This window comes from Geotrypetes seraphini, chromosome 7, assembly GCF_902459505.1.
Source record: "Geotrypetes seraphini chromosome 7, aGeoSer1.1, whole genome shotgun sequence".
Classification (NCBI taxonomy): Eukaryota; Metazoa; Chordata; class Amphibia; order Gymnophiona; family Dermophiidae; genus Geotrypetes; species Geotrypetes seraphini.
The window spans coordinates 105951619-105966134 of NC_047090.1; the positions used below are offsets into that span (position 1 = coordinate 105951619).

Sequence of the window (14516 nt, forward strand, 5' to 3'; positions counted from 1 at the left end):
TTCAAACACTCCTAGTAATTCCTTTAAAGAGTTCTCTGCATTATCCTCATCAATTCAAAATATTCTACTGTCCCTAATGCCTCCTTCCAAGGTAAGAACTGCACTTCTGAGCAAAACCCAAACTCAAGCCTAGATTTGACTTTTGAAGATCTATTTGTAATGGGCTTCAGAGTCCAAGAAAATTAGAAGGTGGAATGATGAGGGAAGAAAGCCATAGTGATGGAGAGACACGCAAAAACAACGTTGAGGAAATCAAACTATCCATGCCTGCCTGCTTTAAAAGTTACTGTAGCTACTTGTTTATAGGTCACAAAATTTATGACTAACTTGAAAATTAAAAGTCAGAGAGGCAACCTATATGAAAGCTGATCCAGCATGTCCCTTCCCTATACTAGGGCCAGTATTTTCTCCCCTTTCCCTTTCTCATGTGACCGCTGTCCTCCATACCTATTTCAGTGCTATGTTGCCAGCACAGGCCCTTCCAGTACAGGCCCATGCTCATAAACATTGCCACATCCCACCCTCCCCCAAAAGGAAATGCTGTGAACATGGGCCTGTACTGGAAAATCCCACACTAGCACAGATTATCTTTGGGAGTTCCTGTGATGCACCTTTGGACTGCTGGAAGAGGTACGAGGGGACAGCGGCCACATGGGAATAAAGGGAAGATGTTGACCATGGGGAGGGGAAGGGGAGGTGCTGGCTATGGAATCAGTGGAAGGAACAGTCTCCTGCCTCACTATTGCTTCCCGATGTAACCTACAGGTACGTCATCACAGATTTTCAGTACAAGTTAGGATAAAACGTATGGGTTACTTTTTGTTGACTGTTGTAATTGGATCAGTTGTTCTAGACATGATGCCATTTATAGAGTTTTAAGGTCTTTATACCTGATGGTTGCTTTAATAAACATGATTTAACCATATGTGAAGCCAACCTATATCTAAGTATCTACAATAAGTTCTAATACCAGACCTACACTTGAATGTCCTGATAGATCTGTAGGACGAGGTGGCCAGCAGAGTGCTGATCTGTTATTAGGGATACAGAGAGTTATTCCAGTCTTTTCAAAAGATGGGACGGGAGGTCAATAAAAAATGGATGTAAGGGAAAAGATGGGAAGGGAAGTCAATAAAAAATGGATGTAAGGGGTTCATATACAGCCATGGCTGTCAGCCTTTGATATAAACTGGTTATGTTATATCCAGGTATCCAGGTCTTGGCGATATTAAGGTTAGCACCCAGATAAGTAACCAGATAAAGATGAGGGGATTTTCGATGTCTTAACTTTATCCAGGCAGTTATTTGGTTAGCAACTTGGTGATAAAGGGAACCTCTGCCTGGCCATTACCTGATATTAAAGCAATCTGTGTAGAATTTTGTCATTATCAAGATAAAACTACTTAAATCTGGAATCAGTTTATTGCCACGTGCTGCAAGTGAGGGTACTGTGCAGCTTAGGTAGGAAAGGAAGACATCTTGATTGGTAAATTAAATACCATTTGCATGTTTTGGAATGATACGTGGTTATAACCGAGATTCCATCATATTTGGTTGCTTAAATGTGGTGGAGACTTGCTAACTAGTGTTTAAGCTTGGGTCGCTGTGGCCCATATAGAGTGGCAGGTGCAGCTCTGGCCACCTTGTAGGCAGACTGGATGGACCGTATAGGTTTTTATCTGCCATAATTTACTGTGTTATTGTATATGGACCTAGTGAGCCGGACCTAATCCAGGTAGGAGTCACTTGTACTCAAATAAGTCCCGCTGACTATCAGTCTCTATTTTTTAAAAAATTATTATTATTTTTAGGTGAGTCCTGAAAATGGGAAGTTTATTTCTGTGGCAAATCATCATCTAGACAGGGTACAGAGTTAGTGGCAATGCTGCACTTTGCCATGTGGAAGGATTTGATTCACAAAACAAGAAGACTCAATGTTCCACAGAAAAAGGAACAATCCAGAAAGAAACAAGCTGTGGAGAAACACAATGTTCTTGCCTTTTCCTTTATTTCTTCAACGTATCATCCAAAAATATCCAATTGATGTGGACATTTTTGGATGATACTTTGAAGAAATAAAGGAATGGTTTGATTCTTTACCAGCCCTTATGCTTCCTGGGCTTGTCAGGGCTGGAGACGTCTCTGGGGGAGGGAAGCCCATCATTGCACAATTGGGACACTTTGTGGCTAGATTTAGAACTCATGATTGTCGGGTTTCTGAATGATTTATGTAGCATAACCCCCAACTGAGGAGTGTCACTACAAAGACTGGATTAAAGTCAATCAGGAAGAGATATCGACTTGGGAGAAAAAAATTGCCAGTTATCTGCAGGTGAAGGCTCATGATGCCAGATATCTGCCCTGACCCAGAAACCGAAAGGAGGAAGAGGAAATTGCCCAAGTCAAAAACAGTACACAGGAAACAATTCTATAATTGTTAAGGGAACCTTAAAACACCTTTTCTTTAATTACAAAAATGGAGGTAAATCTCATATGTCATTCTTCTGTGACTAGGATAAAGGTACAACAAAAATGTGTCCTTTACTATTCTTTAGTGAGATATACCAGCTTCTGTGGTTACAATCAAAGCGATTTACTTATTATATACAGGTACTTATTGTGTACCTGGGGCAAAGGAGGGCTAAGTGACTTGCTCAAAGTCACAGGGAGCTGCACTGGAAATCAAACCCAATTCCCCAGGTTGTCAGACCACTGTACTAGCCATTCGGCTACTCTGAGGATCACGTGATGCTTTGACAGAGCAGGATGTTTTTTTGACTGCTCAGAGTCCTCACACTTCAGCAGGCTAAAAATCTCCATATAACTTGTAAATAGAGTGCCCAGATCTGCAATTGGATATTTCTGAATCTTGTATGGACAGGTTTGTGATGAAAATTGGAAGAGATATGGCCAGCAAATCAAATAAAAAGGACAGAGAAGCTACGCAGTTCTGAAGACAAAATGGCAGAGATACCGACTCCAGTGCCCCTAGAATTAACCAATTGAAAGCAGTGGTCAGCACAGTTTTAACACCAAGACTGGACCAACTTTTCATGCAAATGGCACCAGTGGAAACCCTAATCATTGATATCGTTAATTGAATGGCTGGCTTAGAACAGTAGATCTCTGACTTGGATGATCGAGTAACAGGGGTGTTGCCCGACCTGAGAATACAACTCTTGAAGCAGGCTTCAAAACCCGAGGAACTAGAAATCTGATCCAAAGAGATAACCTAAACTTGGTGGGTTTACTTGACACTTTGCCAAAAACATTGCTGCCTCCCATTAGGAAAAGTGGCTGAATAAAGAATTTGCACTATCTGATAGCGTGTGGCCACTTTGCCTAGAGCGTGCTCATTACATTGGCAGGTTGTGGACAGCTGGCACACACCGAGGGTAGTAGTCATTAAAATTCACATCTACGTCCACAAGATTGAGGTCCTCCAGGGATACCAAAAGAAAAGAGACTCTTTAACCTCTGAATGCACTCTGATAAGAATACTCGATAGCACTACAAGAGAAATGATAGCAATTCCACCCACTTTGTGTATCGTTAATAGACAAAAACATTCAGTTCATGCTGGTCTACCCTTCCATTCTAAAGATTTTCCTCAAGGATTCCTGGAAATTTTAATATGGTAGAGTCAGCTCAAGAGGTCATCAATAGCATTAACCAGCAAAGCTGAATGGATCTGTTGGATGGCCTATAGCCTGATGGCAGGCCATTACTTGTTGTACAACTTTCTTACATAAGGGACACCTTGTGAACTGGTACACATCTGAGCTGCAAAAGGTTTCTTGGGGGTTTCTTTGTTTTAATTGATAATAGTTTTCTGAATTTATCTTAGTAAACAGACTGCAACTGGTTAGGTATGCTGGGGTGTGGAGACCCACAGCATTAGTCGTGACCTGCTCCACAAGGCATGGAAGAAGACCATTTTAAGTGGACTTCGATTGGGATTTGAGGAGAGGGAGAGGGTTAAAAAGGTATGCAATAGGGAGTCTCTTTTTATTGGTTGAGAAGGGAGGGGGTATACAGGAAACATGGAGAGTGCAATTGTTACCTTGTTGGATGCTTGTGTGGATTTGGTATGTGAACTGTGATTCATCATTTGGTACAAAGGAGATTTGCGCGTAGAGTGCATCTTTGACATCGCAGAACCATGGGACCCTGCTCCAGTTCAAATGTGTACAGGCCCTGGGGGTGACTGGGCTCTCACGATGAGGGAGAGAAGCTTACTGCATGTAAAGCCTATTACTAAGTACTGTGAATACTAATTGTTTTATTTCTTGGAACATGGGAGGCATAGCTTCTCCAATTAAGAGATCCAAGATATTACCTGGCTTAAAGCGACATAAGGCTGATATAGCATGTTTGCAAAAAAACAAAAAAAAACAAAAACAGATTATCTGATAGTGAGCATCTTAAATTAAAGCACAGCTGGGTAGGTCAAGTTTTTTCTTCTTCTTCTACTGGTAGACATGGAGGGGTGGCAGTTTTATTTAGGAAACATGTGCCACATGATATTAAGGTGACGGGAAAATATGGGCAGGGACAATTTTTACTTTTAGACCTCGCATTCCAGGGATGAAAATATATATTACTGATAGTATATGGCCCCAATGCATATGACTTAGGATTTTTTAAAGAATTAATTACCAATTGTTCCTCTTACTTAGGACATTGTCCCTTTTTGATAGCAGGAGATTTTAATCTCTCTTTGGACCACATACTGGATAGATCATCTGATTCCATGTATTCGCAGGGTGACCGAGGAAGAACCCTGTCACTTTTTTCCATCTTACTTATATGACAATAAAGATTTTACAAAATATTTGATTGGTAAGTGGCAGACATATTGTGAACTTACTAAATTCTCTTAATAAAAAGTAAGAATCCTTACTTAAACTCCTAAAATAGGCCAACGATAACTATAAGCAGAGACAGATGCTCGACTAGAGATGAAGACTTTAATTCTCAAGAACCCAGAGTTAACCTCCAGAGCAAATCTTGATGGTTAAACTCATAATTGGGCTATCATCGATTGTAGTCTTATTTTCTCTACGAGCTTTATAAATTTATGTTTATTTTATATTTTTTTGAATTTTTAACAATTATGTTGTCAGAAATGAGTTATTTATGCTATAAAAGTGTGGTATTTAGCTCGGGTTAAAGAATACGCACGGCCAGTTCCTCGCACTAAATTCGCCGCGACGGAAGATCTCCGTTTCGCTCTAATGAAACTGTTAAGAGCTTCTTCAGAACAGCAAGTTGTTATAACTTCAATTTTACGATTGCTGAATTTTAGTTTTTTAGTTCACAGTTTTTGCTCCCGACTGTGTGGTTTTCTTAAATAATGTGAACAAAATGGCCAACATAAGCAAGACCCGATATTATGCTGGGAAACCAATATAGTAGTGTTGAGAGAGGACGTAATTTCTTATGTATCCACAAGAAAAAGGCAAAAAGCATTATCATCCTAGAGCGGGCCTTGGATAAAACCAAGAAGTGTTACAGTGTGCGTCCCAATCAACAGAAGAAAATTTCTTGTCCACCCAATTGGCACTTAATTCCTTGTTACCTGACCGTATGAAAAAGTGGCATTTTTATCGAAAAGTTCTTTGCTTACGGCAATAAACCTGGGAAACTCTTAGCTAACATTGCCTGAACTGGAAAGACCATAAACCTATCTTGTCTCCTAAACATAAGGATGGTACAGTAACCTCCAATATTGAAGAAATTATCCAAGAATTCTTAGATCACTTTATTGAGGTATAACGGGCTGATGTACACCTTGATCCAGATCTATTCCCAGACTATTTGGCACACTCTGGCTTTCCTAACCTATCATATACGGCTATACAAGATCTAAATTGATTTAAGCAGCTTAAAGAACTTCATAATGCAATGATAATAATAATTTTTAAAATGCCTCAATACTGCCCCAGGAGGGGATGGGTTTTCTGGTGAATTCTATAAATTACTTTATAGCATGCTGGGAGACCACTGTTGGACTATTTCAATGCAGCACTGCGGGGAGAGAAGTTTCCAAAATATGCTAATGAGGCTTTGCTAACTACTTTTGAAACTTGAGAAACCTCCAATTGTATCACCCAATAGCACTTATAAATGTGGACATAAAGTTGCTAGCTAAAATACTGGAAGAAAGGCTGTTTTCACATTTGCTAGATTTAGTGGGAACTGATCAGGTGGGATTTGTGAAGGGCCAGCAGTCGATACTGAATATTTGTAAAATATTATTGGCTATTTCGCACAGCCAGAAATACCAAATTCCTACTCTGTTAAAAAGCCTGGATGCTCCCAAAGCCTTTAACAAATGTCAGTTGGTTTTTTTAAAAAAATCTTATACTTTAGAACAGGGATCTCAAAGTCCCTCCTTGAGGGTCGCAATCCAGTCAGGTTTTGAGGATTTCCCCAATGAATATGCATTGAAAGCAGTACATGCACATAGATCTCATGCATATTCATTGGGGAAATCCTGAAAACCTGACTGGATTGCGACCCTCAAGGAGGAACTTTGAGATCCCTGCTTTAGAACATACAGGCATCACAGGATGGTTTTGAGTTGCAATTGCTGCCTTATATTATGACCCCTCTTAATTAATGGAATATGAACAGAGATCTTTTCCATAGAGAACGGGATACACCAGGGTTGCCCATTTCCCTCCCTGTTGTTTATTTTAACATTGGAACCTTTGCTTTGTACTCTTCAGAAAGAAGTACAAATACAAGGGCTAATGGTTGGACATACCGAATTAAAAACATTGGCATTTGCAGATGACATTTTGCTGATTTTGACTAACCCCGAGTCTTCTTTAGGATAGGCCACAGGGCTGATTGAAGAGTATGGGTTTCTAGCTGGCTTGAGACTAAACCATAGCACTACCCACGCTTCCATCCATGAGAACTCAATGGGCTAAGTGCTTCCTGTTGCAGTGGGCCTCATAATATATTCAATATTTAGGAGTTTATATACCCCATAATTTAGCCACACCATTAGGCTCCTCCTCCACTCTTTACACAACCAACCTGCACAATATTAAACCCAAAGCATGACCTTGTAACACATGCACAATGCATAAGGGCCATCATTTATTTAATAACCTCTGGCCCAGAAACCTTACGTGGAACTTCAGGGTATTCTAGTGGGACTTACTGACATTTTTAAGGCAGCGCACAATGAAAGGGAATGGATACATAGGTTTTAGAGCAGGGATCTCAAAGTCCCTCCTTGAGGGTAGCAATCCAGTCGGGTTTTCAGGATTTCCCCAATGAATATGCATTGAAAGCAGTGCATGCACATAGATCTCATGCATATTCATTGGGGAAATCCTGAAAACCAGACTAGATTACGGCCCTCAAGGAGGGACTTTGAGACCCCTGTTTTAGAGTAAAGCTTAAGTTTCCGAGAATCGCAAGGGACAGAATTTGAGCGTTGTTGATGCACAAGAACTTTAGAATCTAATTATGAGCCACAAACATTTTTTACCTGCCTCATCGAACCCAGAGTATCTTGCCTAACTTGCTTTTATTTTGGGTACCACTTTGAACAGCTGCAAACCCTACCAAGAGAGAATATATCTGGAGGCTATAGAAAAGAAAGAGGAGAAAAAAAAAAAAATCAAAAGTTTTGGACATTAGCAACAGGAGCATGGAGCTGCTTGGAATCCTGGGATACCTTCTGGGCTCCTGAAAAGGCGTGGTAGAAGCTAGAAACATAGGTCATGATGGCCTTCTCATCAGGGCGGGCAGTTCCAACAATGTCTGTCAAGAAAAATCTGTGGTTAAGAGCATGTTCAACCATCAAACCAAAAAGTGGAATGCAGGATGAAATTAAAGACTCTGGGAAGGGAGGGAAGGAGGAAGGAAGACTAGTAGCATGGAACACACAACTTTAGACAACCAGAAAAAATGGAATTCACATGTTAACATACTAAAGCTTCTCACTTGCAGTGAGGCATTTTATCTTGGATTTGGTTATTCCACCACATCCTAGCCCTATTGCATCCTCACTTATTTCTTGGAAAATTCCAAATATTTACCAGTGTCAGCCCTGAAGATCGCTAGCATACTTCACAAGTATTTTCACTGACCAATCTGTCATCTTAATGATAAAAGGAACCAGGGCAATTACCTCTGGTAAATGAAGCAGAAGGCAGGTAGAACGCCATAACAATGCGTTCTCTTAGGGTTCTCTTTCCAAATGGGTCTCTGTACACACACCTTAAATAGGAACAGTGGCGTAGCCAGACAGCCATTTTTGGGCAGGTCTGAGCCCCAAAATGGTGGACATCTTTCTCTTCTTCTCCCTCCCCCACCCCGCAGCCTGTGCAGCAGCTTCTCTTTCCCTCCCTTTCCACTCTTCCCCAGCCTAGCCCAAAGGTAGCTGTAATCAAGTTTTTAAAGATGCCATTAGGTCTGTCTAATGGTTCCAGCTTTGTCTGATAGGGCTACCGTATGTACTCAAATATAAGATGAGATTTATGGCCCCAAAAATAGGAGTCTTGTCTTATATTTGGATCAGCGTCCACCCTCCTCTCCTTCTGGACTTGTTGCAGGCCTCCACCAGCTTGCTGTATGACCTGGTGGGCCGGGACAGGACAGATCCCTCCTGTCCCGGACTCTACCAATTTTTCTTACCTCCCCCCATGTACCTTTTTGAATCCCTGGTGATCCAGTGAGGTACTGGGCAGGAGCGAGCTTTCCATGCTCCTGCCCCATGCTGAGCCCCTATTAATGGCTGTGCGAGTTTTTGAGGTCAAGCAATGTACCAGTGAGCTTTTTGCACTCCTGCCTGGTGCTGAGCCATTCACTGAATGGCTGCCACCAGTTCTCACGGGGTTTGTGAGAACTGGCGGCAGCCATTCAGGAAGCAACTCAGGGCCAGGCAGGAACGCAAAAAGCTTGCTAATGCCTGGTACACTGCTGGGCCGTGCGAACTAGAGGCGGCCATTCAGGGAGGGGCTCAGTGTGGGGTAAGAGTGCAGAAAGCTCATTCCTGCCCAGTACACTGCTGGACCACTAGGGATTCAGAAAGGTACATGGGGGAGGTGGGAGAGAGGTTAAAAAAATTGTCAGAATCGGCTGGGTCATGAGACAGGAGGGATCCCTCCTGTCACGGACATTGGGGAGAGAGGGTACAGGGCAGGGAGGTGGGACAGGATGCAGAGCCTGGCAGGGAGGGGGATGGGGCTGAGTGCAGAGCCTGGCAGGACAGGGAGTGAGGGGGGGAACTACGTGCAGATCCTGGCAGGGCAGGGCACATGAATATTAACACTCCCAGCTTAGATTTGAGTTAACCTTTTTTTCCTCCTTTTTTGGGATCATCATATTTGAGTATATACGGTAACTTGACAGGCTGATCTAAAGCCAGTCGGCATCTGTAAAATACCATAGACTTGCAACGCGAGAAGTGTGCTTACAACTAGCAACTATTGTGGTGAAATTAAGAGTCCTGCTTAGTGTGTCCACACCCAGAGTAAGGCAAGGTAAAATGCATAATAATATGGATTTACCCCAGAGCTAGAAACACACAAAACAGTAAGAGAAGCACCTGTGTAAAGTATCCTTTCAATACCCTGCTGGAGCTCCAGTTTTACCTTCACTTCTTCGCATCTAAGGAGCCTGTCTGTCTTCATCTCATGCTTTAAGGGTATCACTAGTTTTGCCCCCACCATCTCCAAAATCTACCCTTTCGTGAGCATCTTCCCTTGACCCCCTTATGCTAGCACATCCTTTTCAAAATGTTAACTTCTAGGTCACGCTGCAGATTTTATTTTTAGTCCCTTCCTATTCCCTTTGCTAGTTTTAGACAATTAATGCACAACGCACCCTTACTCCCACCAAGGTCTTTATTATTAGCAACAATAATTGAAGTAAAAAATTGAAAGGAAGCAAGCGCCTTTTAATTGTGTGACCATTAAAACAGATGACATCTTGATCAATAGAAGTGGTTTTTAAACTATTCTATGCAACCGCAAACTATTGCAAAGCCAAGAAAGATTGGGGTCTCACTCTGGAAGAGTTGGTGATCGGCTATTAGGATTTTTCCCTCCCCTAGTTCTAGGAAAGCTCCTATACCCCTAGCAGTGCAAGGAGCTACGAAACAGGAAGTCCCGTGCCAAGTGCACAAGCTCTTAGGTCACTTACCGAGCCAGGGACTGGCAATCAGCGGGAGCGCAGACGCATCCCTGGGGCTCCACTTCACCTCCACGCTGCTCGGGTCTAGCAGCTCCCAAGCAGGATCCACCACCGAGAGCCCTACAGTTTTCAGGCTGTCGGCAGCGGTTTCTACATGCTGCCGGCGGTTGACCCTGAAGTCTTCCCTCTGACACATAATGCAAAGGCATCAGGGGGAAAGCTTCTGGGTCAGCTGCTGGTTGGATGGGCCTGAGCCCAAACTGGGTGGGGGCAGGCCTGTCCATGACTATGCCCCTGAATAGGAGTGAGCCTCATTCTTGTGCCAGGTCTCTTCTTAAGACATGGAAAGAGAACACCACAGATAATGAGTTCTTTCAGGGGCAGTGTCTCCAAATGGGTTCATTTTGTACATCAGGCAGACAGAAGAACACCTCGCCTTGAAATATAAACAGTACAACAAGAAAAGGCAAGGTAGGTGTCTTTTCAACCAAAGTACTGCTCATTGTGTACATACCACGACAGTAATGAATTTCACTCCTAAGCCAGGGTGAGTGGCGTATTATCTTAGTCTTTCAGATTTACTGCTAATGCTTGCTTAGTACTTGTGCCAAACAGAGCTTTCTTCTGGAGTGCATACGATTTTACATATATAGGCAATTTATCCAGGTATGCTTGGAAATTCCTTTTAAATCAGGCTTGTTGCACTCAAACAATGGGAAATATTTCTGTATCCTGAATTCTATGACAAATCATCCTTGAAATACACAGCCTGTACCGGGGTGTAGCCACAGGCGGGCCTAGATGGGTCTGTACCACAGCAATGGTGGGCACATATTACCAGAAGGCCTCTGGCATAGTTCATGCACCTCTGTGAATCTTATAACAGGCTCCTACAGCCACAGGGCTACCACACTGGCTCCCTGGGGAGAGGAGACTTTGCACTGTAATTCACATTATAAAATAGTGCTTATGAAAGTTAAAGTCCTGATTTAACTAGGACAACACATGCACACACAAAACACAGGTATGAATTTAAAAGCCAACAAAGAGACCTTGATGAATTTATACAATGTGTGAGTGAATGCTTTCAGATGAAAGCTGAAACATATTCTTGGGCGAGGAGAGATTTGTACATTTTAGGTAGCCCCTTTTAATTCAAGAAGAGACAAAGTTACAATACTGTACTTGCTAATCTACTGAGAGCTGCAATTTACTGAACAATTAAAATTTCAGTTACCTTCTGCATCCAACATCTTGGGAATGTCGAGGTACTTTTCTGCCACATCAAAAGCTGTATTCAGGTTAGTGAGAGCATCGTCCTGAGCAAAAGAAAAGTCAATGAATAAAAGATGGTATCAACACACACCAAAAAACCCAACAACTTAGTATTGCAACTCATTCATTTTAATGGAGGGTATCAAAAAGAAATGTAAAAAACACACAAGTCAGGGAAAAAAGAACTGTAAAAATGATAAGAAAGGTTTTACTGGTGTCATGTACACTCCCCCTTATGACTCTGGTTCTCAGCCGATTGATCGCCATGCCTTCCCAGGATACATGCAAATTCATTGTCTTCTCAAAATATCCTACACATGTTATGTGAGTGGAGGCAAATTAAATATTAAAAAGGAGGAGGGGAGCCAGGTAAAGCACCGAGAGAGGGGCAATTAAGGAGTGAAGGAAACACAGCTGATCCCAGGCCAAACACAGGGTTTCAAGCATTGGCACCAGGAAAGTAAAATCAATACAGGCCCTACAGTCACTACACTCTCTCCTCCTGCATTTTGCTTCTTGCTACCAGGATACAGCATACAGATGATCTTCTATCTGAAAATATCAAGCAGACTGAGGACTAGATGAATAAGAAGGGAGTAGAGGACAGGAGGTACAGGATTCAGGAACTGCCATGGGGTGACGGGAGGACATAGAAAGGGCTCATGGAAAGAGGTACAGTAGAGAGAGGACTTTGGAAAAGGGCCATAGGAAGAAGATGGAGAAAGAGAAATAGGACCAGAGAAGGGTAATTAGGAGGAATAAGAGGATCCGGAATACAGACTGGTGACAGCAGTGGGGTCAGAGCCAGAAAAGGGTGATGCAGAGATAACAATGGTGAGATCTACCACCCCAAACAGTGAGATTGAAAGCCAAAGAGAGGTTGTTTTTTTTTTTAAGACCATGTATCCCAGATCTGCGTCTTATTGGTTTGCAAATGAAAATACCAACATTAAACATAATGTTTTAAACATATTTGCTTTTCTTTGGTTCCTTTGAAAAGACATACAGAGCAGAAGCAATATGAAGGCAGTTTCAAACTGGCATTTAGCTGGTTACCACTGATGAAAATGAGCAACACCTAAGTGAAAACTGGTTATTTGGGGGACATTCCGGGGGTGGAATTGGCACTTGGTGAGTTACATGCATAAATGGGACCACATAAATAAATCACAGTCCTATATACAGCAGTTCATGGCTGGTAAAGTTCTGCATATTACAATGTGTTAAAAATGTAAGGAGCCCAATTGCAGCTATACATCTAGTATAAATTAAGCATATATTTTCAGTAGTCACCTGTGTAAATTTTCTGGGTCTGGGCTGAAAGTGACCTCCACTCAGTGACTTAAACTCTGTGCATAGGATTCACAGCATGCAGGTGCAGGGAAAAGAGTCAATTCAGGTCAGGGGAGGCAAAGCATGCAGAGAGGCACACTCCCTACTGGTGGGACCACTTGGCTTTTCGGTGACGGGACTAAATGGCGTGAGACAAAGGCGCGCCGACAACTGAGCACAAGGTTGACGGCGTGCCGAAGAAAAGCACTATTTTAAAGGGCTCCGATGGGGGGTGTGGGGGGGAACCCCCCCACTTTACTTAACAGACATTGCGCTGGTGTTGTGGGGGGTTTGGGGGGTTGTAACCCCCCACATTATACTTAAAACTGAACTTTTTCCCTAAAAACAGGCAAAAAGTTCAGTTTCAAGTATAATGAGGGGGGTTACAACCCCCCAAACCCCCCACAATGCCAGCACAATGTCTGTTAAGTAAAATAGGGGGGTTCCCCACCAACACCCCCCGTCAGAACCCTTTAAAATAGTGCTTTTCTTCGGCGCGCCGTCAACCTTGCGCTCAGTTGTCTCGCACGATTTTGTCTATGAACCGGCTTTTCTCCCTTAGGCCTGTCTCTCATGAAAGCAGTGATCAGGATCAATGCACTGGTGCCGAGGCTTTAATGAGTGTGATAAATGGAAGCACCTCACAGAGTGTGAAAGTGAGGGCCTTCAAATACGTGTGATGCGCTTCTAATGAGAAAGCCATGTTATATCGCAATGAGGAGAAAAAAGGCCAAGAAGAATGTGGCAGGAGTGAACCTGGAATGAAAATAAGAATAATAATTGAGGTGGGGCAGGTGGGGGGGCATGGGATAGACAGAAAACATGACTCAGGAAGGGGCCATGGAAAATAGAAGAAGACCCCTCAGGGAGAAGGGAACCTAGGTCGAGTGCTCCCTCCCAGCAAGCTGAGGATAGTGTGAACTTATAAAACTGATGATCACTTGGTTAAAATCTGTTTATGAAACAGTAAAGCCGAGGCTCCTTTGTCACTGGTAGACCTGGATTCAGGAAAATTTGTGGTAAAACGATTATTGTATTTTTCACACTATAAGACGCACCCTAGATTTAGAGGAGGAAAACAAGAAAAAAAACCCATTCTGAACCAAATTGTGCACCCAGCCCCTCTCACTCCCTGCCAGTCTCTGCACCCAACTCCACACTCTTTGCCAAGCTCTGCACCCTGTCCCCCTTCCTTGCCAAGCTCTGCACTCTGTCCCACTGCCCTGCCCTGTAACCCGTCGTCCCCCCTCACCTCTGGTAGTCTAGTGGTAGGCTGGGACAGGATGGATCCATCCTAGCCGACTAACAATTTTTTCCTCTCCCCCCTGCCCTGATAATTTTTAAATCCCCCCGTACCTTTAAAAAAAACCCCACCCAACCGCCCTTTTAAAACACCCCTGCCCCCCTTAATACCTTTTTAAACACCCCTTAAACCGCTTTCTGAATGGCTGCTGTCAGTTCTCACGAGATAGCAGCCATTCAGAAAGCGGCGCAGGCCCAGGCAGGAATGCAGAAAGTAAGCGCCTGCCGGCCGATACACCGCTGGACCACCACGCTTATCTAAAAAGGTACTATGGGGGTGGAAGGGTGTTTTAAAAGGGCGGGCGGGGAGTTTTTAAAAGGGCAGGTGGGCGGTGTTTTAAAAGGGCGGGTGGTTGAGCGGGTGGGGGAGGGGGATGTCAGGTCGTCTTCACTGCATAAGGCACACCGACATTTCCATCCACTTTTGGGTGGAAAAAAAGCGAGTC

The 14516-nt window shown here is 43.1% G+C and overlaps 1 protein-coding gene across 2 annotated transcripts in view; it reads right to left on the minus strand.

The window, feature by feature from the left end:
* ACTN1 (actinin alpha 1) overlaps positions 1-14516 on the minus strand; it is a 273263-nt gene that overhangs the window by 83338 nt on the left and 175409 nt on the right. For both annotated transcript variants that reach the window (XM_033950678.1, XM_033950679.1), the window contains exons 7-8: positions 11399-11480; positions 7700-7785 (exon numbers count right to left, since the gene is read on the minus strand). In XM_033950678.1, the coding sequence (XP_033806569.1) occupies positions 7700-7785; positions 11399-11480 (168 nt within the window). The remainder of the gene's footprint in view (positions 1-7699; positions 7786-11398; positions 11481-14516) is intronic.